The 27,291-nt window shown below is 56.0% G+C and overlaps 10 protein-coding genes across 10 annotated transcripts; 5 read left to right on the top strand and 5 right to left on the bottom strand.

Annotated features, from left to right (window-relative positions):
• Positions 1-1,172: 1,172 nt before the first annotated feature.
• On the top strand, positions 1,173-2,133 carry K452DRAFT_104406 (uncharacterized protein). Its single transcript, XM_033534951.1, has 3 exons — positions 1,173-1,463; positions 1,547-1,835; positions 1,945-2,133. The coding sequence occupies exons 1-3, from the start codon at positions 1,385-1,387 to the stop codon at positions 2,060-2,062; spliced, it is 486 nt and encodes a 161-aa protein (XP_033401702.1). The 5' UTR covers positions 1,173-1,384; the 3' UTR covers positions 2,063-2,133.
• Positions 2,088-2,510, bottom strand: K452DRAFT_104402 (uncharacterized protein). The gene has a single exon (XM_033534950.1). It carries the CDS (start codon positions 2,454-2,456, stop codon positions 2,205-2,207), a length of 252 nt encoding a protein of 83 aa, XP_033401701.1. The 5' UTR covers positions 2,457-2,510; the 3' UTR covers positions 2,088-2,204.
• Positions 2,511-2,837: 327 nt separating this feature from the next.
• K452DRAFT_355474 (uncharacterized protein) lies at positions 2,838-6,393 on the bottom strand. Its single transcript, XM_033545962.1, has 7 exons — positions 5,435-6,393; positions 5,231-5,379; positions 5,088-5,176; positions 4,226-5,038; positions 3,891-4,176; positions 3,707-3,836; positions 2,838-3,660 (listed from the first exon to the last, which is right to left on the bottom strand). The coding sequence occupies exons 1-7, from the start codon at positions 6,346-6,348 to the stop codon at positions 2,856-2,858; spliced, it is 3,186 nt and encodes a 1,061-aa protein (XP_033401700.1). The 5' UTR covers positions 6,349-6,393; the 3' UTR covers positions 2,838-2,855.
• A 1,547-nt stretch (positions 6,394-7,940) lies between these two features.
• Positions 7,941-9,133, top strand: K452DRAFT_219584 (glycoside hydrolase family 43 protein; the record flags this gene model as incomplete). Its single annotated transcript, XM_033536418.1, has 4 exons — positions 7,941-8,219; positions 8,270-8,473; positions 8,541-8,802; positions 8,937-9,133. 4 exons carry the CDS (start codon positions 7,941-7,943, stop codon positions 9,131-9,133), a joined length of 942 nt encoding a protein of 313 aa, XP_033401699.1.
• A 494-nt stretch (positions 9,134-9,627) lies between these two features.
• K452DRAFT_104377 (uncharacterized protein) lies at positions 9,628-10,718 on the bottom strand. Its single transcript, XM_033534948.1, has one exon. The coding sequence runs from the start codon at positions 10,632-10,634 to the stop codon at positions 9,909-9,911; it is 726 nt and encodes a 241-aa protein (XP_033401698.1). The 5' UTR covers positions 10,635-10,718; the 3' UTR covers positions 9,628-9,908.
• On the bottom strand, positions 10,719-11,507 carry K452DRAFT_104378 (uncharacterized protein). The gene has a single exon (XM_033534949.1). It carries the CDS (start codon positions 11,216-11,218, stop codon positions 10,802-10,804), a length of 417 nt encoding a protein of 138 aa, XP_033401697.1. The 5' UTR covers positions 11,219-11,507; the 3' UTR covers positions 10,719-10,801.
• Positions 11,508-14,208: 2,701 nt separating this feature from the next.
• Positions 14,209-15,805, bottom strand: K452DRAFT_104341 (uncharacterized protein). The gene is made up of 2 exons (XM_033534947.1): positions 14,909-15,805; positions 14,209-14,852 (listed from the first exon to the last, which is right to left on the bottom strand). Exons 1-2 carry the CDS (start codon positions 15,588-15,590, stop codon positions 14,509-14,511), a joined length of 1,026 nt encoding a protein of 341 aa, XP_033401696.1. The 5' UTR covers positions 15,591-15,805; the 3' UTR covers positions 14,209-14,508.
• Positions 15,806-17,606: 1,801 nt separating this feature from the next.
• Positions 17,607-19,194, top strand: K452DRAFT_315257 (glycoside hydrolase family 5 protein; the record flags this gene model as incomplete). Its single annotated transcript, XM_033543844.1, has 3 exons — positions 17,607-17,902; positions 17,977-18,880; positions 18,930-19,194. 3 exons carry the CDS (start codon positions 17,607-17,609, stop codon positions 18,981-18,983), a joined length of 1,254 nt encoding a protein of 417 aa, XP_033401695.1. The 3' UTR covers positions 18,984-19,194.
• Positions 19,195-19,636: 442 nt separating this feature from the next.
• Positions 19,637-21,231, top strand: K452DRAFT_219918 (uncharacterized protein; the record flags this gene model as incomplete). The annotated part of the gene is made up of 4 exons (XM_033536439.1): positions 19,637-19,845; positions 19,908-19,935; positions 19,998-20,514; positions 20,570-21,231. The coding sequence occupies 4 exons, from the start codon at positions 19,637-19,639 to the stop codon at positions 21,229-21,231; spliced, it is 1,416 nt and encodes a 471-aa protein (XP_033401694.1).
• A 1,457-nt stretch (positions 21,232-22,688) lies between these two features.
• On the top strand, positions 22,689-27,284 carry K452DRAFT_294599 (uncharacterized protein; the record flags this gene model as incomplete). Its single annotated transcript, XM_033541715.1, has 5 exons — positions 22,689-22,922; positions 23,046-23,143; positions 23,200-24,134; positions 24,185-25,253; positions 25,307-27,284. The coding sequence occupies 5 exons, from the start codon at positions 22,689-22,691 to the stop codon at positions 27,282-27,284; spliced, it is 4,314 nt and encodes a 1,437-aa protein (XP_033401693.1).
• Between the last annotated feature and the right edge of the window lie 7 nt (positions 27,285-27,291).

Below are 27,291 nucleotides of genomic sequence, written 5' to 3'. Positions count from 1 at the left end.
TCTTGCTTGCTCTTGCTAGATGCGGCGGAGAGTGGTTATGGAATCGATTAGCTGCTCGCTTCTTTGTGTGTCCTTGTTCAGTGATGTCGAGTGATCATGTATACATTGCTAAGATGAGCGTGAAGGATGTGGTTTGTGGAGTTCACCACTTTTGCAATCGAGCATGTTTCCATACAGGTAAGGCTAGTTAGCTGCAGCCATCACAGCTACTTCACGATTGGACACGATGCCGTTTGGACGTAGGACCGGTCAGCTAGCTAGCTCTTCTCTCGTCCCTACGGATCCGTAGTCGATCTCGAAAGCGCCAGCATCTGCTGCGCCTCACTCGCCGCCTCACCCACACGCGCCAAGCACGCCGCCACGGGCGCGTCGCCCAGCCAAGCAAGTACGGATGGATACAAACCTAGGCGCCAGCTCAGCAGCAGAGTCCAGACATATCGACGAGACGAGACGAACGAGCTCAACGCAGCCGCTCTGCCGCTGCACGCACCAGTCTAGTGGCCGGGCAAAGGGCAAAGGGCAGGAAGCGCACAGCCACGCACGCGCCCCCGCAGCCGGCGTGCCGCGTATCCGCAGCGTAGCGCAGGCGGGCAGCGAATCAGGGCGCGCGCTTCGCCGCCCGCCAGGCCGCGACACGTCGCGCTGAAACACGGGGCCGACGGCGGCGCGCTGTCGTCGAATCGAGGGCGAGGTGCGCCGGGCGTTGGAAACGCTGTGTCTGCTGAGCTGTGGGGTGTTTCGGGTTTTTGTGAGGGTTTAGCATTGTTTGGAAGGGTTTGGGAGGGTTGTGGGGTTGAGGTGGCTGTAGGTATAAAGATGGCGGGTTGGAAGTGCTTGGCTGGCAGTATTCTTCTTGTCTGTCTTCTGCATCATCATCGTCATCATCGTCTGGCTTTTTTGTTTCTTGCTTGCTCTTGCGCAGTAACCAACCTCAGTCGTCACGCGGATTCCTTGGTGTGACGCGAATACCGGTTTTTTTGGCTTCTTCGTTTTTGCCTGCTGCGCCTCGTCTGCTACGGTAGCCGGCTTTCTTTGTCCCTTATCTTCTTATTCATCGCTGCGAGAGCTCTGGAAGCTTGCTTTATTTTCCCGCAAACTACTGCGTCTACGTCTACGACTACGCCTACGACTACGACGACGACTATCACGACGACTATCACGACGACGGTTATCGCTGCTATTACCACTTCCTAAAGTGCTGGTCACTGAGAAGACAACCGAATCATCAACGCCGACGACGACAAACGATATCGAAAGACTTAAGACGATAAAGCGTGCCTTTTTACGCCTCCGATCCTATTCCAAGCCTTCGTCCCACGTCCTTCTATCTATCTAAACCACCCCCCCCCGGCGCATCTTCCTCAACCTAACCCACGACACCACAATGGCCTTCAACTACACGCTCCCGCTACGGATCGCGCAATCCATCTTCGCGATTCTCGTGCTCGCACTCAGCTCCTACGGTACTTTCCCCTCCCAAACCCCCCCAAACCCAAACCCAAAAACGCAAACCTCAAGCCCCAAACCCCCGACTAACGCCCAACAGTGACATCCTGGTGGAGCAACGCGTGGACGCACTGGACGCCGGCCTCGATCAACTTCCTCATCTTCTGCGGCGCGTGGTCCATACTCGCGCTCGCCTACCTCCTCGTCGCGCCCGCCGCCTTCCCCAAAGCCGCGCACAAGCACGCCGTCCTCGCCGTCGAGGCGCTGACGACGCTGTTCTGGTTCGCGGGCTTCATTGCGCTGGCCGTGTGGCTGTCGGAGCGGGGGTGCTGGGGTGGGGGCGTGTGCGCGGCGGCGCAGGCCGCCGAGGTGTTTGCTGCTTTTGAGTGGTGAGTTTGCCTCTTCTTTTCCCTCCCTTGCTCGCCGTTCTTTAGCATGGCGTTTTAATGTTCTTTTTGTGTCACGAGTGCGTGTGCTGATGTGGATGTGATTTGACAGGGCCCTCTTCATGGCCACCTGCGTCATGGCTGCCCTGCACGCCTGGCGTACCCGCGGCACCAACAACACGCGCTCCGCGCCCGAGATGCGCGTCCACGTGCACGCTGGCGCCGTCTAAGTCTAAACCGCCCGACTACTCCTGTAAAAATCTGCCGTTTTTCTTTTTTGGTCTTGTTGGTGGTGGTGATGGTGGTTTTCTGGAGGCGTGCACGGGGAAAGAGTGAGAGTCGTGGAGCGATGGCGGCTGTGTTGGTGTTGTGTTAAGTGTGTGTTGTTGATACCCCCTCCTTGAGGTCTGCGCAATTGTATGAGTATGAGTATGAGTACCTATGAGTATGCATGCTGCTGTTTGATGTGCTGATGCGTGTGTGCTTGTGTTGGTGCTTGGCGAGGCATTTGCGCTTGCGCATTAGGTGGTGTGCTTGTTTGTTGCGCCACTGACTGTTTCTGTCCTGACGTTGGTGAGCGCGAATGCTGCTTGCTTGTGGTGATGAACCATCTTGATTATACATGCATACAGTTTTGTCGATAGAAGACTTGATAGGCAAAGAACGTGGAATCTGCAGACTACATACGTAGGCGGAAATGTTGCCATGATCATGTTTACAATTGCGGGCAACTATTCCCTCATATTGGGACAGTGAGTGATAGATAAGCCCTGCAGCTCCGTTGAGCCTCAAGCTTATACATAGCTCTATAGGTATAATAGGCTTGTGGCCACTGCCCCACTTACAACATATAGACAGCCACGTACAGTCAATAAAAGGGGAACGGCAGACGAGGCAGTCATCATCTCAATCATATTCGCTATCTAGCGTACGTAAGGTCGGCACCACAAGAGCGGCATTGATCACGTCCAAAGAGCAACATACCTACGCACCATGACTCTGCGTACCGTACCTATGCGCTCGCTAATACCCCTGCCACTGCTCGCCCATCATGCCGGGGACGTTTCCAACGCCCACATTCTGGCCCTCCCACTCGCCATCATCCGGCACCCCCGCACCAGCCGCAAAATCCTCGCCCCAGCCCATCTTCTCGAGCTCCATGCGGAAGAAGTCGCGGTCGCGGTCGAGGGCGCCCCTGTCCGCGCCGAGGCGCTCGGGGTAGTGCTTGAGGTTGAACCAGTGCGTGAGGGCGCGCAGGGCCTGCTCCAGCGGTACGCTCTCGTCGACGTCGGCGTCCACGTCCGAGCCTGCGAGCCAGTCGTCGCGCAGTTCGGGCCGACAGTGCAGGTACACGGCTGTGATGACGCGCATGTTGGACTGCCGCCACTTGCGCCCGCAGTACGGCACTTGGTTCTTGAATAGCTTGAGCGTATACAGTCGCAATTGGGGCTGCGGGATGCGCAGGCTCTTGCGCAGGTATTGCGACGACTTGTATTGCACTAGCATCAAGTTGCGGTGCGCTTTGTTCTTGCACAGCTTTTGCATGATCCGCAGTAAGTTGATGTTGGTGAAGAAGTTGCGCCACGAAAAGGACGTTATGGGCGCGGTTGGTAGATCGCTTAGTGGGATTCCAAGCTCATCTACTTCTGGTGGTGCCGGGAGCGCGCTGGTGGGTGGCTCTGGGGCTTCTGGGAGGTTGTCTGAAGACGCCCGCCGCTTGATGGGTGGTGGAACTGCTTCGTCGACTTCATCCTCTTCCATCGGGTTTTCGTTGGCTGCCTCCTCATTGCTGCCCTCGCGGGAATGCGTGCGACAGAAAGAAAAGAAGCTAACATAATTAGCATTGTAATTGAAGAAGGGGAAGGAGTGCTTACTTCAGATCGTCTCTGTCGCACTTGTAGTTGATCGCCTTTTCGATTTCTTGCAGTTGAAGGAGCTTCAGTGTCAACGGAATGTAATTAGAATCGACCAACAATTGCGTCAGGTACTCGAACTTCAGAATGTCTAAATATTACGGTCAGTAATCATGCCACAATAGTTGGTGTAAGGGTAATTTACGGGATACTTTGAACCACTTGAGCAGAAGTATGAGTATACCGGAGGCGGCCTTGTCTTGAATCTCTTCTGTCCTGGTCCTGTCCAGTTCCTCGACTGGAACCTTCGAAACATCCGGCATCGAACCAGCGATGCCGTTTCCTTCAGGCCTTCCGGCTTGAGTTCCATTTTGAGTGTCAGGGAACGCGGAAGTGGGCGCATTGTTCTGCAGCGCCAGAGTAGCTAAGTGGGACAAGAAAGTCCTCAAGAGAACAATGACCAGTGACTGCAGATGGGGAAGGATGACTCTCTAAGAGAACGTTAGCATATTCTTTGGCATAGTGTTCATCCTTACTCACATAGAAATCCTCGACCTGTTGCAATTTTGCTGCAACCCTTGCCTCGGGAGTATCTTCTATCTTTTGATCGTGGGCCTGATCCTTTTTGTCTTGCTCCTTTTCTAGCTTCGAGCTTAGGTCCAAGGGATCAACATCCTTATCCTCGGAGCCCAGCCAGCCCCGTTCATACTTCATGAAGAGAACACGCTCTTCCCACAACTGCTTCATAGCCCGCGTGGCCCTCATTCTCTTCGAAAAGAGCTCCGCTGCTTCTTGAATCGAGGTCGGAATATCACTTCCTTTCCACTTACGCCCGACAAGTATATCTTGCAAGTCAGTAGAGCCCTTACCGCCCAAGTTGTTACTCGATTCGTCCAACGGAGGATACAAGAACGGGAAAAGCTGGTTGGTTTGGTAGTTTTGCTTTTTCCCGCCCTTACCGCCAGGTCCGGCAGGCGAAGGAGGCGGCGAAGGAGCAGGCGTAGCAATATGCACTGGCTGGTTGAGGATAGAAGTGCCGTTGCTGTTCACATTGGCCATGCTAGGTCCAAAAGCATTGGTCTCTCCTGGTTTGGGCTGGTTCTTCAAGGGCGGTAATATCGAATTGTTTTCCGGTTCAAGCGGGAAAAGCGGAGGCGGTGGGTTGTAGGCGGGATACTTGGAGCTGATTTCTTGGCGGAAGAGATGGTAGTCGAGCGGTGATGCTGTTATGATGGGCTGTCCTCGATTGTCCAGAGTCTCTTCCATAGGGTCGTCGAGAGATGCTTTAACCTCATCCACCTCTTCTAGGCCTCCAAAGGCGACTAGTATAGTCTTCCATGTAAGAAGAAGGATCTAGATGCAAGTCAGCGAGCGTGCTCGACAAATGCGCACGTGATCCTACCTTTTGCAGAGGAGGCCCAATGGAATCGTCCCATCGCAAACTGGTAATAATCTCAATCAAGAACACTACAATGCTCGGATTGAGTTGTGCTACAATGAACCATTTAGCAAGGCGTTTCCAACATCAGAAAAGTCGGGACCTACAAAGTTTCCGGCGAAGAGCTGTCCATTGAAGCTCCGTCCGTGCCGCTTCGTGGAACATGTACATAAGGGTGAGGGAGCACCACAGCTCTTGTTTGTCGGCATCCCGATCTTCCTGCGGAGCAATCTCCTGCTCCACCACATCGGTCGCACTTGGCTGCCGGTCAGTCATCGGAAGTACTGAAGGTGGAACATCTGTCAACTCACAACTCGCGCAAAGAAGCCGCGCGCATGACGTCAAAGATGGGTTGAACGCCGTCACACTCAAAGATCATCTGAATGTTTCTTCGAATCCATTCTATCTGCAGCTCTGACTTGACGTAGTTGGAATTTGCGCCAGCGCTATCGGTTGACGATGCAGACTCGCGCTCAGCAGTCTCGCCGGTTTGAGATGCCAGGCCAGCCGTCTCATGCCAGCATCCCAAGGCAATATACAGCAGAGCCTCCATGCTCCGTAACCTCGGATCCTTGTCGGGCTGCTGAATAATGTCAAGCAGCTTCCGTACGAGCTCTTCTCGGCGCGGAGCCTCGGCTTTGCACCAGTCCATTTCGCCCTGCTCGTATGCCGCCAGATTCGAAAGGGTGCCGTCTTCGAGCGCGACCCATTCCTCGACAAAGGAGGACTGTGCCTTGAGCAGCATGGCCTGCTCCTCGACGCTATACGAGAACCACTCTTCCACCTCGGCAGCAAACGACGCAGCATCCTCGTACTCAAACGCGTAGGGAGTCGGCTCTGCCTTGGGCATGTCGGTGACGAGCTTCTTCAGCTGCATGAGCGACAGCGAGTCGGTGGGCTGGTGACCGGCCTCAAAGGCAGGCGCAGGCGGGGCCGGAGGCGGCAGACGCTGCGGTGCGGGGACGGACTTCTCGCGCTTGAGCGGAGGCCTGGCGGGCAGAGTGACACCCTCGCCCGGCAGAGCAGATTTTGCGCCATCGAGGGCAATGTTCTGCTGGTCAGCAGCGTCGAAGTCAGGCTGGACAACTTCCTCGCCGCCGAGGTTCTGGTCTGGGTCGGCGGGGATGGCCATCATGTCGGCCTCGTCAACGACGACGGGCGCGGCATCGGGGGCGTCGGGGGCGTCGGCGGCATCGGGGGCCTCAGCAACGGGCGGGTCTTCCATGGTGGTACTAGGGGGCCAGGGTGGAGGCCGGCATTGACCGTCGTCAGGCAGCAGACATGAGTTAGGTAGGTGCCTCTCTGGAGTTTGTTGGTCGCGCTGGCCAACCGTGACACAAGGCGGGCGCGCATCGGGGAAGCCTCGTCCCGATGTCACTCCGATCCACCTCTCTCATCTCTCAACACCAACGACCAACGGCAAACCAGTTGCACCCGTCGCCCACCCCGTCCTGTCGCATGTGGCCATGTGCGCTGTCTCTCTTTTTTTTTCCCCCCATCGTCCTGTGTGGTCCGCCGCCGTACCCGATGTCATCATGATCGCCACGGCAAGACTTGGCCGTCAGACGTGTGGTGGCATGGGTGAGGCAGAGCATCGTTGCACCGCCCCGGATCCTTGGGTCGCAACACTGGAACGCTCAGAATCGACAGCCGTGCCCGATGCGACGCATAGGCAAGCATTGCACGGGTGCGGCTTATTTGCTTTGGGGTCGCTTTTCGCGCAATCTCCACTGGACGGGGTGGTGCTCCAGTGTTTCTCTGCGTCGAATTAGGGTTTCCCAGCAGCGCGAGAGTATCACCGGATAGGCAAGGCATACGAGGGTGCCAGCGCGTGCAAAACCTGGGCCCCTGCCCCGCAGATCGGCAACTTTGTCTGCTTACGGCTTTGGGTCTCAGCCCTGCACGGCAGAGCTGACACATGATCTTCCTACTAAGCCAGTCCACAGAAAATAAGCTGTTATACCGGCCAAGAAGTCCTTCTCAAGCTCACCTGCAGCCGCGCCCGAGTGGGCTGCTCCGCGTGCCACATTGGCACATGGCTTCGTGGCGGAAGATCCGACGCCTCTCCCCCCGCGCCTTTGCCGTCATCCGTCACCCAGAGCCTCAGGGTCTTGAAGCAAATGGGCGGAGAGCACGCTCCACCCTCACCGCAATATGCATCCCAGAACAAGCTTGCATCCATGCACGCTGTGGTCATTCCCCAATCAGTTCCTATATGCTCCAACATGCCGGACATTGCCAGCAATCCTAAAAGACGCTTCCAGGTGGGGTTCCGCAATCTTACTAAGAGCCACCTTAGCCTCAGATCGTGGTTGTTGTTTTACTGGTGCTCGGCAGTCATGGTTCACAGAGCAGCTTGACATCACTGCCACATGGCTGCGGTTTGTAGGATCTGACAACCAACACGGGCCGAACATACCTACGCCGCAAATGTCCCGCTTTTCGGGCCAAGCCCAAATCACTGTGAACCACAGCCTTAGCGGGTCGACCCATGGGCCCGTTGCGGGTCACCTTGGCTCAGATCACCCCGTTGCCATAGTCCCATGATCTATTTTCGTGCTTCTCAAGATCTATCACAAGCTACCCAGCAGTTCCAAACATAAGCAAGAGTCATTGAAAGAACTCTGTGTGTTTATAAGATGCAGGCGTTTCCTCAGCCATCCCATTCCCTCTCTCACAGTGCCTTGGTCTTTATCCCTACCTGAGCTTTCTGGCCGGTCTTCCTTTAATTCTCAATCTTCCTTGCACCTTAATCCCGTCCTACTATACACCATGGTGCACTTCTCCGCTGCCCCGGCTGCGGTGCTGGCCTTTTTGATGTACTTTTCGCTTCATGCATTGGCCGTACCTATAGTCAAGCGTTCCGTGAATGGACCGGTCATCTCCTCGGACTTCCCCGACCCCTCGATACGCAGGGTTGGAGACACGTGGTATGCATTCGGCACGACCGTCAACAACGGAGCCATCCATGTGCAGATTGCCAAATCGTCAGACTTTCAATCTTGGACAGTGACGGGCAAGGATGCGTTACCGAACTTACCTTCCTGGGTGTACAAGGACAAGCCTCTCGTATGGGCGCCCGACGTTATACAAAATGTGAGTAAGCATCCAACCGCATGTAAGCTCCCGCTTACAGAGAGCAAAAGGACGCCGGCAAATGGGTGTTGTACTTCAGTGCATCCAAAGACGCCAAGTACCACTGCATTGGCACCGCGACCTCCGACGTCATCGAGGGCCCGTACACTCCTCAGGACGCGGCTTGGGCATGCCCTCTCGACCAAGGCGGCGCCATTGACGCCTCGAGCTTCGTGGACTCTGATGGTTCTCGCTACGTGACGTACAAGATCGATGTAAGCCATCACAGTGTTTTCCCACAATTTGTTCAGAAACCGTGGTTCTGACGCCAAGGCAATACAGGGCAACGCCAAAGGCAACGGTGGAGTGTGTAATAACGGGGTCGCTCCAATCCAGTCGACGCCCATTATGCAGCAAAAGGTGGCCGGCAACGGTATCGACAAGATCGGCGGGGCGTACCAGCTTCTGGACCGGTCCGACGGCGACGGCCCGCTCATCGAAGCGCCCAGTATTGGCAAACTTGCCGACGGACGCTACGTGTTGTTCTTCAGCTCGAACTGCTATTCGACAATCAACTATGACGTAACGTACGCGCTGGCGGACAGTAAGTCTCACAACCCCATATCGAGCTCGGCGGTCTCAGCCCCGTCTCTCTCTGATCCTGTTTCGTCGACGACACAAAAAAACGCAAACGCAAGAAATTGGCAATGGGAGGCTGACCAGGTTTTATCGAAACAGGCGTATCCGGCCCCTACACTAAGCACGGCCCGCTCCTCGTCTCGCAGGGCAAGTACGGCCTGTGGTCGCCCGGCGGAGCTAGCGTCACGGCCGACGCCACAAAGATCGTCTTCCACGCCTATCTTAACGCCGGCAGCAGCATCCGCGGCATGTACACGGCTGACATTACGTTCGATGGCACCACGGGCATAGCTTGAGGCGCGGCCCTTGCGTGAGAGGCTAGCTTTCCGCCGCCAAGTTTTACGGCCTTCTTTGTTTAATTTCTCGTGGCGCGGTTTGGGAGCTCGACTCTCCACAACCACCACCCTTGCGTGGGCGCGTTGACTGTGTGTTTCATTGCGAGCGAAAGAGCGTGGAGGGCGCGCGCGCATGGCACGGAGTCTGTCCTTCTTGTCATTTCTTCTTGTCATTTTTTATTTTATTTTTTTATTTTTTACCTTTTTTACCTTTTTTACCCTTTTTTATTCTGGCTCGATACCCTTGTTTCTTTGGCCATTGCTTGTAGTTAGTTATTCCCAGCGTCTGGGGGCCCGGCGCGCGTACAGTACCCTTCTGCTTCTCTTCGTTCATCACGGTCTTTGCTGCTACTGCGCTTTAGCTCGCATGCAGGCGTGTTTCCTATAGTTAATTAGTTGGTTGGTTGGTTAGTTGGTTTGGTGGCTGCATGCCTATACCTACTCCTACTGCTAGGTGTGTAGGCGGTGTACGTGTGAATGTACACTTTACAGCGCACGCAGCGCACAGCATACGGCTTCAATAAAGCAGACTTTACTATCCATACACCATACATCCACACATCTCTACACCGCACCCAAGGCAGTGCACGCGACGCGATGCGATGCAAAGCAAAGCAACGCAACGCAACGTGCCCAAGCCTCGCCCACCTCATCCATCAAACCTCACAACGCAGCTTTCTTACACATACATGCGTATATGCGTCTGCGTCTGCGTCTGCATGGTCGGGGTCCTGGGTCAGGGTAGCTGAGAGCCCCACTCCAATGGCATCCCTGTCCTGCACACGCACGGGAACCGCTGCACACGTGCATGCGTGCTTGTTGCTTGCTGCTTGCTGCTTGCGCGCTCGGCTCGGGGTGGGTTTGGGGGTCTGCCTGGTTTGGTCGGCTTGGTGCGGGTGCGGGCGGGTGCGGGCAGGCACGCGGATCGCGCGGCTTGGTTGGTTGGTTGGTTGCTGGGTGTGTATGTCGGGTAGGTGGGGAGGTGGTGCTGAGTGATGGTGCTGAGTAAACGCGTACATACTCCGTACATGCCGTGATTACGTGTGCGGGTAGGCATGGCATGTGAAGTAAGTAGCATGTACTCCGTACGAACAAGAACAAGAACAAGCTGGTTGTTTGGTTGTTTGTGATAGTGATGGCGATGTAGTCTAGAACACGGGTTGTGCGCTGGTGGGTGAGACTTGGTGGGTTGGTTTGAAACATACTTAGCTATCTTTGTGCGGGGTGGGTGAGTGGGTGTTTGGCTGGTTTGGGTAGGTGGGCTGTGTGTGCGTGCGGGCGTGTTTGAGACTGTCTGTCTGCCTTGATTTGGATTTGGGTTTGTTGTTGGGCTGTTTTTGGTCTGTTTCTTGGACTTGGCTCGGAACGTTGGATTGGATTGGGCATGTGCTGGCTGTGGCCCGGTTCCGCGGCTGGCTGGATTGATGGACGGATGGGGTATGCGTTGGGTGTACGAATACATGCCTGGGTACGGAGTACGGGGTACGGGTAGTGTCTACCCATCCAGCATCCAGGTAGCTAGTACATCGGCACGCACCCGCGACGCCGCGAGACAAGACATGGACATGGAATCGAAGCCAGACGACGATATCCATCTCCCGACCTTCCGACCCGAGCTCCGCTCCCGATTCACCGCACGAGTGTGTGTGTAGTGTACATCCCACACTCCACATACACATCCCAACAAAGCATTCCTTCTCTTCCCTTTTTCTTTTCCTTCACTCCCCGCACTCCGCACACGCACATCCCAGCCAGGCACAAGCACCACACAGCACTTAACGCAGGCCCCGCAGTTTCCCAGCAAAAAAATTGCGCCAGCATACACTGCCTGTTGCCAAAAACAAAAACCAAAAAAAAAAAAAAAAAAAGCCATCGCAGTGGTAAATATAGCCTCACGGCCTGCCTATACCAGACGCGCATACATCCATGCGGGACCGGCCCCGGCCCCGGCCCCGCCCGCCCGCGCTCCAACCTGCTTGCCTGGGACTCGGGTACATAAGTACTCCATAATCCGTCCCCGCTGCCATAATTACGTACATAGTACATACCTAGCACATATGTACAAGGCTCCGCGCCGCCGCAGACGACCCGCTCGCATGCGTCCGCTGGTCCGGCGCGGTCTTGGTTCGGCTCTGCGGCGTATGCGGCTGAGGGCTGAGGGTACGTACTGTGGGTACGGCCGGATTATACATACATATCTGATATGTATATGTATATGTATATGTATATGTATATGTATATGTATGTGTGCAAGTACGGCCGGGTCCTGGGCCCGCGGCACAGTCGCCCGGATCGGGTTGCTCCTGCCGTAGCACGCGTAGGTAGATACTTACGCCGTTTGGCTTGGCTGCGCTTTGTAAGTAGGTAAGTCGGTGATTGCGATGTGCGGGTGCCAGGCTGCCAGCGAAGTCGGGACAAGACGCGGAGACAGAGGACAGGCTCGCCGCAAGCCCGCTAGGCTGTTGCCCGTCCCCACTCCCGCCTAGGTGGTTTCGTCTTCCCGTCTTCTTCTGGCCGAGGCGGCGCGCGGTGCTAGGTAGGCGTACTCTACGCACGTCCACTCCTAGGTAAACCTAACCTATACGATCCCTAACCCTATCCTTCCGCCCCCATCACTACTCGTATGTACAACTCGTCCTTCATCAACGCACCAACTCCTACGCCTCGCCACCCCTTCGCCCCTCGCCCCTCGCCCCAAATTTGTCACCAACACCATCGTCGTCGCCGCAGACAACACGAACCGAAGCACCAACGCGCCTGGACCGTGAACAGCAGCCAGCAGCAGAGCGCCTAACGAGTAAAAAAACAAAATAAAAACAAAAAAGGCCAGTAAAGTGAGGGCCTGCTGTGTTAACACAGCAGTTATTTTTTTTTTGTTTTTTGTTTTTTTTTTCTTTTTTTTTTTTTTTTATTAAAAAAAAAAACGAGTAAAAAAAAAAAAAAAAAAGCAAACAAACAATCAAGTTGAAAAAACACTTCTGACTCTAACCGCGCCGCCCCCGCCCCACCGCCTCGCGCACCGCCCCAGCCCCAGCCATAGTCGCAGCCGCTGCCCCAACCCAAGCTAAGCGCTTAACCACGCCAAGACGCACACGCGCGCACTGCCTCCTTCCTTCCTTTCGTTGTCGCCATCGGCCCCCACGTGCGCTGGCTGTCTGGCTTGCCAGTTGCCACAGGCCCAGAGAGGAATGAGAGGAGCGAGGCCGTGCGTGCGGAGAGCGAGCGCGGAGATGAGGATGGGTGGGTTTGTGGCAGGGTGCTGTTGTTGCGGTGGTGTGGTTTGAGGGGCTGAGGACTGAGGACTGAGGGCTGAGTGGACGAAGGAGAGAGGTAGGAGGTAGCGAGTGACTACAGCCACAGCCACTGTCACTGTCGTCGTCGGTCATTGCCATAGCAAGGTACCTAGGTAGGCAGGCCTGCCCGAAGAAATGCCTTGGTGCCGAAACAGTAAGTAGGAGTACCTAGAGACAAGGCACGGTCGACCAGATAAGCGTGCGGAAGGATGGGTGTGCATACATACTGTGCCTGCGTAGATAGATAGAGTTCTTACCACATGCCGCCCGCTCACTAGGTACCTAGGTAGGTACCTAGGTACTGGGTGCTTACCTTCCTGCGGGCTCCTCGTGACGGTTATCGCCGCCGCTGGCGCCGCCACCACCACCATACCATGCGTCTCAGCCAGCACCTTGGACTGTCTGTCGCTGGGTAGGTGGGTAGGTACTACTTGCGTCAAGAGCCGCATCGCTACCTAGGTAATACACCACTTACGCCTCCCCTTTCTGTCACTATCATCACAACAACAACAACAACAACAGCAACAACTAGCACCAAATCAGCCACGCACGTGCTGCACCTTCACTCCCACCCCCAACCTACCTTCATCATCACCACCACAGCCTCAGAGCCAGCCATCCTCACGCGCCTCGTATACACGTATACACGTGCCCGTCGCCACCATCACCACCACCACATACCCACCCACTGAAACATGTACAGCCAAGGCCAAGTAACCAAGCAGCAAGACACGGAGGGAGGAAGCTGAACTGAGTCAAACCAAACCAAACCAGCGACCACCCCCCTTCCCCCCAACAAGCCCAAGAGCAGCGCAGCGCAAGCCACCCAGCGCACGCACGTACTAGCTGAAGAGACCCGTAGACAGCACGGAGTCGTTCTCCGCAACGCCGACGCCGACATCAAGTGACCACTAGCTCGCAACCGCATCGCAATCGCCATCGCAATCACAGGCGCCATCATACCATCTAATCACCGAACAAGAGAGGGAAGAACAAGAACCAGAACAAGAACTAGAAAAGACAAAGGGAAAAAGGCAAACAAGGCGCCAAGGAGGCGTGCGCGCGCGCACACACACACACACACACACAACACTTACACACACGTAGGTACACAGAGAGAGAAAGAGAGCGAGACACACACACAGCGCGAGGGATCCATCTAAGCCTTGGCGCCAATAGCGTCGTGATACGTACGTACCTTAGCCTAGGGGAGGAGCCCGAGTCGCAGTCGCAGCGAGCACTCCACCCACCCAGCGGAAGGAGGGAGGAGCCTAAGGCCGAGCGAGGAAGCGAGGGAGGAGAGGAGGGGAGGAGGGGGAAGGGCTCAGGCAGGCAGGACTCGGGACTCGGGACGCAGGACCCGGGACTCGGGACGCAGGACCTAGGTAGGGCAAGAAGCAAGCAAGCAAAGCTGACGAACCGCCTCCCTCCCTCAAATCCCATCGCAGCCGTCTGCCGCCGTCAAACAAGAACTCCACGATTTACCAGCAGCAGCAACAGCAGCCAGCCCACCAGCTTCCTAAACTGCATTTGTGAACTACTAGTAGCAAACACTTTGTTTCGTATGTGCAAAAGAGGCGCAGATTATACCGCCGCCGTCCCCGCCACCGCCGTCACCATTCCCATCCATAACTCCGGTTAGTAGAGAGAAGAGAAGAGGAATAACTAAAAAAAAAAAAAAAAAAAAAAAAAAGAAGCACGCCTATGATTCCCGTGTCTGTGTGTTTGTGTGCCTTGGGCCGACATGTGACCCGACCAGACGTGCCTTGCGGCTGAACTTACAAGTGTAGGCCCTACAAAGGGGACGAAGAAAAGAAACACAAGGGGCCCACACGCCCGAAAAGGGGGAAAAGGAAGGGCTGAGGATCAGAAAAGCATGTAACATCCAGCAGACTAGTCATGAGAAAAAATGAATCCAATCATGCCATCGTTCCGGTCTTGAGTAAGCCGCCGATCCTGAAGAGGATTAAGCTGACATGTAGGAAGACGAAAACCCGCCGACTCTTCTATGTGTTGCGTTCAACAATCAGAAAGGCGACTACCTCAGCTGTCACCATTCTGATCAGCCTTCTCGCCCTGGTTCTGGTATTCCTCTGGTACGATGCCTGAATTTTGGCAGGCCTTCTTCCAGATTTCAACCTCCTGCCATGCACGCTGGCACTCTGTTTTGAACTTGTCGCAGCTCGCGCTGAGCTCAGTAATGGCCTGCTCCGTCAAGAGCTTCTCCAGGGTCCATTTTTCAATGTTCTGGGACTCGTTCTCCTTGAGCTGCGTGATAAACTGAACAGCGCGCTGGAGGATGGAGCCCTTGTTTTTCTCGCAACCCGGAACGATCTTTGCAAGCTCGTTGATACCTTCGTTGATGGTCTCACGACGGCGTCGCTCCACTGGACATTTAGGTCAACAGACGTTTCGTGTGAACGAGGGGAAGTGCATAACAAACCTTCTTTGTGGTTATCCCGCCGCACCTTGTGCCATTCCTCCGAGCCAACGGCGGGCTTCTGACCAGTGCTGCTCGGTGGCGACTCGTTCGACGGCGCATTCTGTGTGTTCGACTTGCTCAGGGCATCCAGACCATAGTCCGACATGCCGTGCGGCGTTTGATGCATGTTGTGCTCGCCCATGCCGAACGAAGAGCCAAGGCCTCGGTCGTTGTCACCGCCAGTCGACTGGTTCTGGAAGATGTTCTCGGTCGACTGCGGTACAGTCATTTGGAAGTGATGCGACAAGGCTGCGGCGGCTGTGTCGCTTGCATTCGCCGGGTTGCCACCGCCATTCTGATGTAGGCTGTGGTCAGTCGCGTGTTGCGCGAGTTGCGCGGTGAAGTCTAGGTCGGCGTTCGCGTGGTGATGCATCTCGTCCTCGCCTGCGCCAGTCGCGTGATGCGCGGCAAGAAAGGCAGTGCCTGGCTGGTCGTTCAGACCCGTCGTACCAGAAGCGTTGTTAGCCGAGCCAGGTGATACACGTTGGTAGGCTGCTGAGCGTGCGGAGTCGCCAGGTGCTGCCCTCGAGGTTGTTGCGCCGTGGTCGAGCGAGTTGCGTTTTCGCTTGTTGTTGTGAACAAGGTTGGCGTCGCCAACCTCAGGCTTTGCGTCAGAGTCCCCGTAATTGGCTACGTCGGCCATCGCAAGTGGCAGTAGGATTTCGGCCGTTGCAATCCCGCGGGCGTTTGAACGAGTCTATGACAGTATGGCAGCGGATAGCAGCTTCAACACCAAGTCTGCACTCCCGTTGCGCGTCGTGACTTCAAAGGTCAATGGGGAATTATAAGCTGGTGCTATTCAAGTAGCACAGCAGAGAAATGCGGCCAACCGGGGGCGCAAGCAGTAAAAGCTGATAGGACTGGGCGGCGTAGCGGGTCTTCTTTCCTACCGAGACGAGGCTGGATACACGAGGACCTGCTCCGAGGCGCAATTATGGGGGAGAGACGAAATAGACGGAGGCTGCGCTCGCGATGGCGATCGCACAACCTAGTTTGGCTGCCGGTCTCCGAAACGACGAACAAGCGTCGATCAATCACTTGACGCAGAGTGAAGGCACTGCTCTCACTTCCTGATGAAGGCCAGAGGTCAGCACGTGTCCTACAGCAAGTAATCCTCAGTGCGACAAAGGTGCAGAACCAGGGCCCGATTGGCGCAGATCGAGTCGTGAGACCAAGCTGTCAATTGCTCGGACAAGTCGCACCGCTGCTGGCAGCTGCACAGAGGATGGGGCAGCAGTTTGAAGCATGGCGGGGCGCGGCCTGGGGGCGCGATCCAAAGGCGTGACGCGTGATGGAGACGCGCCATGGGCGAGGTGGAATGCGCCCGAAGGACAACGCGTCGAGGACTGGTTTGGGGCGCCAGACGACTCGAGGTGCACGCCAGACGGCGCGGTGGACGGGCGGGACGTGTGCTGGGGGAGCTTGGGACTTGCCTGATGGTGTTTGTGAGGCACGAATCTCGTGACCTGCTTGGTCCCGACGCTGGATGGTCGCGGAGGCCTGGACGGCAGCGGCACGCGTCGACGGCGCGGGTGGATTTTTGGAGATTCGGCGCAGAGGGAATCGCAGAAGCGAGCGGGCGGCAGAGCGACGAGCGAGATGCGAGCCGCAGCAGCAATATTTCTGGGAGGTCGCGCCGATATGGGGATGTTTATTCAGGACGGTCGTGGTAAGTCAGGTGAGGAGGTGGGAGGGAGATCACGAGGGAAGGGGCGGGCGAGTGGGCAATTTAGCTCTCCTGCGCTTGTCGGCTGTGGCCGGAACCTCGACACCTTCCAGGGCACGCAATGAGACTGCGAACCACGACGACGAACCGCTCACGCGCTGCCTCTGCATTACTTTTGCCTCTGCCCTGGGTCGCGCCAAAAGAATACTGCTCTCATCTGCAATCCCAATGCATCCCTTGGTCTCGTGGCCACCCTCACAGCACCCCGTGACCCGCCGCGACGCACACACACTGCTCTCTCTCTGCCTGCTCTGCCTCGCGCTAGCCTCCATCCATCCTCACGTGCTCGCCATTTGAGTCGTGATTGCTGTGTTACTGGCATGCACAACCTATCGTGCCTATCCAGCCTCTCCCTTGGGTGGCTAGTGATGCGGAGAAACTGTGCCCCCGGCCGCCTAGTCTTGCCTGTTCGGCCGCTTCGTTCATGCATCGTCTCACCACGGCTGACTTGTCTGACCGTGCGACGATATATTCCTCCCCATAGGTCATCCCACTACTGACCATTATCGTAATATCACTACTCTTACTCCTACTATCATAGGTGCACGTTGTACATACGCACACAAAATTCATTGACTCCTGATAACGCTAGCCAACCTAATCTACTGGCTAGGAATGGGAATGGGGATTCGTCGCTGCCTCTTAGCACAAACAATCACCAACTCTATCAGTTCCCGCAATCCCATTCGCCTACTGTGGCGTCATTCTTTCCTTTTCGGTTCCGCTAGCGCCCACCACCCACCATCTTTTTAAATTTCTCAACTGTACATAAGCTCGCCGTCCTCACCCTCTCTTTCGAAAACCGACCAACTCCCTTGTCGCTCTTTCAGCCTGCTCTAAGGCCTCACACTCATTCAACTTTCTTCCTTCTTGCCTAGCAGGCCATTATTGTTCTCTCCCTTGTTCTGTTGAACTCCACGGTCGTTATCCACGATGGCGCGCTTCCTGTTACCCTTCTTTGCCATTCTAGTGGGATTCGTCGGCACGCTTCTTGCCTATCCGACCAGCACGTCCGGCGAAGTCGCGTCCCCTTACCTTCGCGGTGTCAACCTTGGTGGCTGGCTGGTCCTCGAGTCGTATCTCACTCCGGAACTCTTCGAGGACGATGGAGTCGTCGATCAGTGGACTTTCGATGAGCAGCCCGGCTCGTTCGACAAGCTGAAGACTCACTGGGACACGTACTGCACCGAAGCAGACATCAAGAAGCTCGCTTCGTATGGCATTAATGCGTGAGTTTAACGAAAGCCCAAGCCAAACTACCTCATTTTTAGCATTTAACTCTACACTGATGTTCTCTCCCAAGCGTTCGTATCCCCATCGGCTTCTGGGCCTACGACAACGATGACACCCCATACCACAAGGGCTCTGACAAGTACCTTCGCAAGGCCATCAAATGGGCACGCGATGCTGGTATGGTCGTCATCATTGACTTGCATGCCACCCCCGGGTCTCAGAACGGCGACATCGGCTCTGGACACATTCAGGATGGTTCCGAGTGGCAAACTGGAGCTGGCAACATGGAACGCACGACTACCATACTCGAGACTATTGCGGAGAAGTACGGCAACGACGAGTTTGCCAATGTTGTTGTCGCGATCGAACTTGTCAATGAACCTTCCAACAATGCCCCGAACACACTGGAAAAGACTAAGAAGTGGACCAAGTCCACGTTCGCCGACGTTCGTAATGCTGCTACAAACAAGAATCTTCGCATCGCCATGCACGACCAATGGGTCACTCCCAAAAACTGGCTTGATGTCAACTCTGACCTTAGTGCTGCTAATCCGGGCATGTTCGTCATGGACGTTCATCAGTACCAGATTTTCACCGACGAGGACAAGCACCTTGACCAGCAAGAGCACATCCAGAAAGTCTGCAAATTCGCAGAAGAGCAGCTGAAGCTCGCCAAGGACAACGATATGTTACTTACTGTGGGAGAGTTCAGCGGCAACACGTTCATATGTGTTAATTCTAACGGTACAACTTTTGCGGATCCCAATGGTGAAGGAAAGGCTTGCAATGAGGACGGTTGCCAATGCGAGCTTTATGGCGGCATCAGTGTCGATGATTGGAGCGACCAATTGGTCGAGCAGGTCCGCCGCTACATTGAAGTCCAGCTCGACATATTCGAAGAATACGCCGAGTCCTGGTTCTTCTGGAACTTCAAGGGACCCGGTTCCTGGGGCTTCATGACCGGTGTCGAGAAGGTTAGTTGCTCAACAATTAAGTCCTTACACTATACTGACAATACATTAGGGCTTCATTCCCCAACCACTGACCAGCAGACGTTACCCCAACCCTTGTAATTGAGCGGCATTGAGTGTGAATTTCCATGCTAACAACACGAACGAGTGGAGTGTTGCATGGATGAGGCTTTGCTGCGTCGACGCGGAAACTGACTGGAATGCTTTGAGCGCCTAACAGCAATCGAGTTTGACGGATGACTTTGTGTGTATTAGGAGTAGATAGTCAATGAGCATAGGTCTTAGGTGGTTTGCCCACCCAAAGTGATACCACTCCCAAACAGGGAAATGAACTACTTTTGCACTCTTTCACCTTCGCACCATCGTAAACTTAAGGAGTACGTACGTACCCTCGCACCTTCACATGCTTGTACATTCGTACACCACCGAGTGCAGTATTACAGCTACTTTAGGGCTATTAAAACAGTACTCAGAAGATACGACATTGTACCAGCCCCTCGGCCCTTCCGGGTCGTTGCCCGATACAACACTCGACCCCGAGCTGCCCGCCGTCCGTGCGCGCCAAGACGTCACCCGAGCCGCAGCGGAATTTGCCGCGGCGCGTCTTTGCTCACATCTGGAGCTCCCGCACCATCTGCTCCGATCCACAACGCACACCCAGCACTTTGCCCTTTGAATCACACACGGAGCTCCGTTTTGATTCCTCGCACTTCTGGATCGTTACGCATACCAAATCTACCTCTGACACACACATCCATCATGTCTACTGGCGCGATCAGCAACCCTCCCGCCGCAGCTCCAGCCGAGTCGAAGAGCGCGCGCAAGAAGAAGGCCAAGGCTGACGCCGCTGCTGCAGCTGCAGCTGCTGCTTCCCCATCCACTCCTACCGCTGAGCCTCAGACCCCTCTTGATGGTCCCGCGAATGGATCTGAGGACTCCGAGAATGCATTCATCAGAGAGTGTCAGAAGTGAGTACCCACAGAGCTACCCCTCACTTGAGCTTCAAATCAACTGACCCCTTTCGCTATAGGTCTCTCCGTAATGTGAACAAGAAGCTTGTAAGTTCCTCAATACATCTATATAGATCTAACATGAGAGCTTGAGGCTGACATCAAACTAGAACGCTATGGAGAAGCTCAACAACGTGGTCAAGGAGAACCCTGGTATCTCCCTTGATGACCTTGTCGCATCTCGCAAGATCAACAACGACCAGAAGAACCAGGCTCTCAAGAAGCCGGAGCTTGAGAAGCAGAAGCAACAGCTGGAGGAGCAACTCGCACAGTACAAGAAGTTCAGTGAGGACTTCCAGCAGAAGTTCGCCCGCGAGAAGGAGCAGATCGAGGCCGGACACACCGAGAAGCTCAAGGAGCTGGAGCAGACAATCAGGGCGGACGAAGAAGCTAAGGCTCAGAAGATTCAGAAGCAGCGTCTGCTGACCTTCTCCCGCTTCCTGAGGGCTGCGGCCGCCAGGCGTCAGCAAGAGGAGGAGGCTGAATCCGAGCTGTCCAAGGCTTTTGAGGGTGCGCTGTTGCTGGTGTATGGTGGTGATGCCAACGCTGTCAACGCCGCTGAGAAGCTGATCGATGGTTCCGACGAAAAGGTGTTCTCTACCGAGGGTGTCCAGCTGGAGGTGACCTGTAAGTCATGAGGTCATAACTGTTATTATTTCTCAGCCGCTAATCACTAAAATAGATGCCCAAGTGAAGCAAACGGCTCTCGAGGACGCGCCGTTCGCCACGGAGGAAGCTTGGGTCGATGATGTCGCTCAGGCTGAGCCTGCCCCGCCTGAGGTCCAGTCTGATGCGATCCCAGCCACGGACCCAACGATTGCCAACGCTGGCATGACGGAGCTTGATGCTACTGCCCCTGCGGCTACTGGTGGAGCCGAAGAGACAGAGACCTCCGCCGCACCCCCCGCTGCTAGCGTTGACGATGCTGCTGCTAACGCTGCCGCTGCGGAGCAGTGGGATACGAAGGCTCCTGGTGCGGAAGACCCTCTCACTGAGAGCTTCGAGATGGTCCCTCGTGACCCTGCTGAGACTGAGGCCGTCCACGAGCCTGCTCCTGCTGCCAGCACCCAGAGCTGGGCTGAGGAGCCTTCCACTGCTCCTGCTGCCACTGAGTCAACCCCTGCCCCCAACGGTGATGGCTTCCAGGAAGTTCCCTCTAACCGCGGTGGCCGTGGTAGGGGCGGTTTCCAGGGCGAACGTAGGGGCGGTTACCGTGGTCGTGGCCGCGGTGATGGCAGAGGTCGTGGCGGTTTCCGCGGCGACCGTGGCAGGGGTGGAAGAGGCGGTCGCGGTCCCCGCACTGACTCGCAGGGACACGGTCAGCCTCAAGCTCAAGCCCAGTAAATCCCAACACAACTCAACCGCTTTGCTTTCTAGGGGACGTGCTGCGATGGTTTGAGCAGATGGTGGGAGATCACAGGTGGCTTTTTCACCCTTGTCTTTTTCCAATGTCTTGATGTAGCGACTTTCTTTCTCGAGCATTTGAGCGATCTGCGTACGGTGTTGCACGGATCCGGTAAAAAATCCACACGAGAAGTCTTTTCATGGTGAACACTTGCATAGCATTGGGTCTACGGATAATGGATGGTGAACGAAAACGGGACCTGCGCATCTGGGGACGGGGGAAGCATGTCGGTTGCATTTCTCTTTCCTTTCCCTCTGCTGGCCTTCTCTTCCTATGATACAAAGATGTAGCTTGGGCGTGCAAGCACCGCGCCGTCACCACTTCATTCGCCAAGCCAGAGGCGCTTCTCCCTAGGTAGAACAAACTGGTCTGAACGCACAAGCTCGCCGGTGTCTCGTCTGCAGGATCTCGCGTGTCAGCAAATAGCCGGACAGGGAGAAGCTCAGCCCAGGCCGCCCGCCGGTGCCACGGGCCAGCGGCCGGGGGAAGCAGGCAGGCGTCAAGCACGTGGGGCACCTTGATGGGTAGGGCTGACGGGTCGGCTCAGGCCGAAATGTGGAGGTGGAGGTGCAAGATTGGGTTCCGCGACGCCGACGCTCCCCCCTTGATGCAGGTACGATCTCGTATCTCGCACCTGCCTGCTATCTGTGTTTGATGTGTCGCTCCTAGTGCAGCCCTTGCCAACCAGCCGTCTGCACTGTAGGACGTCGACAGCCGAGGGCCCCCCTATGTTTCGGAGGACATGAGGCAGTCTATTGATGGGCCTGTGCGATGATATAATGATCCTCCCGCGCGTCGCCTGGGCTTGAGCTTGAGCCGCGACGCGATTGACGGCATTCGCGTCCCGCCCCCGCATGATCTACCGTACTTAGCTAGTGGGTGGTGACGGCGTCGATGGCGGAGGATGGCGCGGAGGAGCGATGGTCGACACGGCCATAGCGGGTTCAACGGACTCCGAATGCGAGGGCCGGCGGGGACGCCCATGGGCCTTGGGCAGTGACGACGTTTTTTTCTTTTTTTTTTCTTTTTTTTTCTTGCGGGCAAGGCTGAGAGCGGTAGGGTGGCGTGAGAGAAGGACCACTTCGGCAACGGGGTTAGCGGCTTCTTGGCGAGCCGAAAGCACCTCGCACCTCTCCGCTCCTTGAATCAACACGGCTGCCATCGTGACACACTCTGTGCGCTTGCATTTCGACTCGCAGCACGCTCTCCATGCGACGCCCTTAGTGGTGCTGTTTGGCACTTTCGTCGCTCCTTTTGCGCCCCCGAAGACGACCGCTCGTCTCTCGCGACCTGGTGCATTTCCCCGATCGATACCGCACCTCGACGTCCGACCGCCCGTCCACCACCTCGCTCAACGGCGCCTGCCATCGCGCGCACCCGCGCCTCCACCGTCGCCATGGATGTCCTTCCCACCACCGAAATCCCCCACGCCCCCGACAACGCCGCCGACGCCTCGAAGCTGGCCGACCAGAAGGCCGCTCTTACGCCTCCCACCAGCGAAGATATGAACAAGCGCGAGGGCTCTTCGTCTGAACTGTCGGAGCTGGAGCTCGACGACGATGATGAGGATATTGGAGAGATAGAGCCTGACCACTACTGGGACGGCGGGAAGATACCTGTCTTCAAGCCGGTACGTCATAACACACTTTTGGCAAATCTATCGCGTGAATGCGGACGTGAATGATTGTTGCGCATGATCGCCGTCGCATTGTTGGTTGAGCTCCAGGGCTAACGGCTGTTTGAATTGTTGTAGACCATGGACCAGTTCCGCAGCTTCAAAAAGTTCGTTGATAAAATAGACAAGTTTGGGATGAAATCGGGCATTGTCAAAGTCATCCCGCCGAAGGAATGGTAAGCTCCGGATTTAATATATTGAGCTGCATGGTTCTGACGTTAGCCGATGATAGGCGCGACTCCCTTCCCGACCTTACCGAGGCCGTCAAGAGCATCAAGATCAACCGCCCCATCTCCCAGGATTTCCAAGGCCGCCAGGGCCAGTACACTCAGCAGAACATCGAGAAGCAGCGCTCATACAATCTGCCACAATGGAAGGCCTTGACCGAGGAGCTGGACCACCAACCGCCAGCGAAACGCGGAGCAAGGCGGGGAGATCAGCCCGCACCCCCGAAGACCAGGACAACTCGCTCTCAAGCCTCCTCGACCCCGGCGGAACCCGCCACAAAGCGCCCTAGAGGACGACCACGAAAGCAACGGAAAGATGAAGCCCAGGAGCAGTCGCCCGAAAGAGAGACCGGTGGATCGAGACGGGCCAGCCAGTCACAGGTGCCTCCGACACCCACTTCCCCGTCGGCTGATGCTGGTGCTGTTGACAAGAAGGTCGCCGCGCTCAAGAAAGATGCTACGGAGGAATCACCTTCAAGGCCCCGGGGTCGTCAGCCTAAGTCTATCTCGTCACGCCGTAAGAACAACCGCAGCGAGGCCGCAGACGAAGTTGATGAGGAATCATTCCAAGACTTCGACTACCACCTTAAAGGCCTTGAGGAGTTTACTCCCGAACGCTGTGCAGAGCTTGAGCAAAACTACTGGAAGACGATCAACTTTGGACAGCCCATGTATGGTGCAGACATGCCCGGATCGCTCTTTGACGAGTCCACTACTAGTTGGAACGTTGCCAAGTTGGAGAACTTGCTCGACGTTCTAGGAACCAAGGTCCCGGGTGTCAACACTGCATACCTCTATCTGGGAATGTGGAAAGCAACGTTCGCTTGGCATCTTGAGGACGTTGATCTCTACAGTATCAACTACATCCACTTTGGGGCGCCGAAGCAGTGGTACAGCATTTCTCAAGAGGACGCACGGCGTTTCGAGAATGCCATGAAAAGTATACAAACACCTTTTAACTTTCCGTGAGAGTCAGCTAACGGCGTTAAGGCATCTGGCCTAACGACGCCAAAAATTGCAGTCAATTCCTGCGCCACAAAACCTACCTCGTCTCGCCGCAGCGTTTAGAGAGCGAATTCGGTATCAAAGTCAACAAACTCGTCCACTACGAAGGCGAATTTGTCCTCACGTATCCTTATGGTTATCATTCTGGGTACAACATCGGTTACAACTGTGCCGAGTCCGTCAACTTCGCTACTGAGCAGTGGTTGGAGTATGGCAGGATTGCTAAGAAATGCGACTGCGAATCCGACAGTGTCTGGGTTGACGTGGCAGAAATCGAGCGCAAGTTGCGTGGCGAACCGACCCCGGAATATTACGAAGAGACGGATGATGAGGATGACGAAGAAATGGAGGGCATCGCTCATGACCTTCCAAGCCCTCCAGCTAGTGTCAAGGGCAAAGCCCGGATCGTTTCGAAGAAGCGGAAGAGGGACGCCGACGGCAAAGAGCCTGAAGGGAAGGTCAAGCGCGTCAAGCTTCGCCTCAGAGTGCCTCACAAAGAGCCTTGCGTCCTGTGCCCCAACGATGTCCAGTATGACGTCCTGCTCCCGGCCGACAACGGTCAGAAGGCTCATCGCATCTGTGCCTTGTACACGCCTGAGACGTACATCATCGAAGAGGACGGCGTGGAGCGCGTCTGTAATGTTTCAGGCATCGACAAAGCTCGTCTGGATCTCAAGTGCAACTATTGCCGTTCGAAGAAGGGCGCTTGCTTCCAGTGCGCAGCCAAGAAATGCACCCGCGCCTTCCACGCTACTTGTGCCGCCGCAGCTGGTGTTCAGATCGACGACGGTCCTGTTCCTACCTTTGACGAGGATGGCACAGAGTATTTCTGCGAAGGCTTCGATCTTCGATGCCGCTTCCACCGGCCTAAGCGCGCAAAGATCACGGACATTGATACGCTGGAAAACAACAAGCTCGTTCCAGAATACGCCAAAGATCTTAAGCCTCAACAGGTTATCCAGGCACAGTATCTTGGTGGGGAAATTTTCGCAGGTATGGTTGTGGAGTGCAAACCGAGCGAGCTCAGTGTTATCATTGATGTTCTGCCGGACTGGTAAGTCGTTTCCCTCCACAGCTAATCAATGGATATACTAACGAACTATGCAGCAAGGAGCGCGTCGAGGTTGAATGGAAATATCTCCTGGTACTTGATCCGAAGGACTCGCTCCGGCCCAAACCTTCAGCAAATGCCAAGCCACTTCCAGATCACCTCAACACCAGCTCTTCAAACCTCAACTCCAGAAACCAGAAGGATGGACCTCCAGAGACGGATGATCCGTTCTGCGATCCAAATGCCGGACAGAAATGGGCGGAATTCCATACGGCCAGTGCAGCGGAGGTCCGCAATCCGTTTCAAGTCAAGGTCAACTTCGACAAGTCTGATCAGATATGGCATTACCTGGGGAAGACTTCCACAGAGGCGCGGGCACAGTTCACCAATGATCACAAAAGACACCAACACAACCCCAAGAGCAACTTCCTGGAGACGGTCAAGCCCCCACCACGCCCTCCGCAATCTACTGACCGCCGTTCACTGGCTGCAACGTATCCTACTGGAGCCAACATCAACGCGCTCAACGGCGCGATGGCTGCGCAAAGGCAGTCTTTGCAGCCTCAGTACGCGTCAGCGAAACCGTACGACTACAAACCAAAAGCTTCATATGCGCAGTCGCCGTATGCAAACGTTCCGCTGGCACAGCACGGGTCTCCAATGCAACAGTCGTCGTACAACTACGGGGCCCAGCCAGCGAGCAGAAACGCAATCCCTCCGTACCCCTACCACCAATATGGGACCCAGTCCTATTCTTCGGGCTCAAGCAGACCATCTTTCTCAACCCCGACTTACACACAGGCATCGCCGACCCCGCCATACCACCAGACCCACCCGCACTCTCCGTACGCAAACTACTACGACATAAATTCAGGGAGGGCAGTGCAGTACCCAGGCTTCAATCGCTCGGAAACATATTCCAACTCACCGTACGCGCAACGCGTAGCCCCAGTTGCCCCTATGATGGGATCGTCATCGGCGTCTATGTCTCCACCGGCCCAGTCGCCATCAATCCGCTCCGAGTCGGTAAGCTCTAGCGGCGCTGGCCAACCAGACATTGAGTACCTGCAATTCCTACAGCGGTTCCCGTACCTGCGCAATGCTTACCTTCGGCGACCAAAGGTGTACGAATCACCATACCCGGGTAATAGTGGCTTCTCTGCTGCGTACGACCCGCGAAGACGCTCCATGTCCCAGTCGTCCTACATGGCAAACGGCTACGGCAGCTACGGTGGCGGACACGCATACGGCCCAGGATATACGGGTCACAACGGCCGACCGAGCCTGACATTCCAGAGTCCGCAAGATTTCCAAGCCGACGTCAACAAGCAACAAAGCCAAGCCCCGCAGATGAACGGCATGCCCAAGTTCGAAATGCTGCTCAAGCAGCTCTCGCACGCCAATGAGAACGCGGCAAAGCGTTTCGCGCAGACGCAGGCGAGCTTACAGCAGACCCAGCAGCAGCAGCCGCCACAGGCACCACAGGCGCCGCAAGCGCAAGCGCAACAGCCGCAAGCGCAGGCTCAGAGCGCATCGCCACCGGCAGCTGCGTCAACAGCATCGACGCCAAACGGCGCAACGAGCACGCAGATCCCGACAGCCATGGGCTTGAGCGCCTACACCGGTCCGTCGAACACGCGCGGCTACAGGCCCGGCTACGGGTACGACAGCGGGGCGTTCGGGCCTGCGACGCAGACGCGCACGCCCTCGCTGGACGATACCAATGCTGCTGGAATCGTTGCTACTACCACGACTACCAACGACAACAATAACGGCGGCGGCGGTAATGGCAACGGTGGCGGTGCTGCTGTAGTCGACCCGGCTCTCGGGGGCCCGCCGGCCACTCCTATTAATAAGGTGGGCGGCGATGCGACAGCGGGTGCGGGCAAGGTACCGACGCCGCAACCGCCGGCTGTCAGCCCTATTAGCGACGTTGGAGCTGAAGCGGCAGCGGCGGCAGCAGCAGCAGCAGCGTCGGCGACGCAGGCAATGGGGCTGGGGTTCGGGGGCGAGACGTGGCGATATACGACTTAGTAGGCTG

The sequence above is a fragment of the Aplosporella prunicola genome (assembly GCF_010093885.1).
Source record: "Aplosporella prunicola CBS 121167 unplaced genomic scaffold K452scaffold_3, whole genome shotgun sequence".
Taxonomy (NCBI): domain Eukaryota; kingdom Fungi; phylum Ascomycota; class Dothideomycetes; order Botryosphaeriales; family Aplosporellaceae; genus Aplosporella; species Aplosporella prunicola.
The sequence above is the reverse complement of the archived record's forward strand: the minus strand, read 5'-3'. Positions and strand labels throughout refer to the sequence as shown.

Bases quoted from the DNA above. Each gene is read 5' to 3' on its own strand.
- K452DRAFT_104402 (XM_033534950.1), bottom strand. From the start codon at position 2,456: ATGTATAATCAAGATGGTTCATCACCACAAGCAAGCAGCATTCGCGCT.
- K452DRAFT_355474 (XM_033545962.1), bottom strand. From the start codon at position 6,348: ATGGAAGACCCGCCCGTTGCTGAGGCCCCCGATGCCGCCGACGCCCCC. The intron at 4,177-4,225 runs GTGAGTAAGGAT...ACGTTCTCTTAG, and splicing joins AACAGGTCGAGGATTTCTAT to AGAGTCATCCTTCCCCATCT. The intron at 3,661-3,706 runs GTAAGCACTCCT...TAATTATGTTAG, and splicing joins TGCGACAGAGACGATCTGAA to CTTCTTTTCTTTCTGTCGCA.
- K452DRAFT_104377 (XM_033534948.1), bottom strand. From the start codon at position 10,634: ATGTATTCGTACACCCAACGCATACCCCATCCGTCCATCAATCCAGCC.
- K452DRAFT_104378 (XM_033534949.1), bottom strand. From the start codon at position 11,218: ATGTACTATGTACGTAATTATGGCAGCGGGGACGGATTATGGAGTACT.
- K452DRAFT_104341 (XM_033534947.1), bottom strand. From the start codon at position 15,590: ATGGCCGACGTAGCCAATTACGGGGACTCTGACGCAAAGCCTGAGGTT. The intron at 14,853-14,908 runs GTTTGTTATGCA...CTAAATGTCCAG, and splicing joins GCGGGATAACCACAAAGAAG to TGGAGCGACGCCGTCGTGAG.
- K452DRAFT_104406 (XM_033534951.1), top strand. From the start codon at position 1,385: ATGGCCTTCAACTACACGCTCCCGCTACGGATCGCGCAATCCATCTTC. The intron at 1,464-1,546 runs GTACTTTCCCCT...AACGCCCAACAG, and splicing joins GCTCGCACTCAGCTCCTACG to TGACATCCTGGTGGAGCAAC. The intron at 1,836-1,944 runs GTGAGTTTGCCT...GTGATTTGACAG, and splicing joins GTGTTTGCTGCTTTTGAGTG to GGCCCTCTTCATGGCCACCT.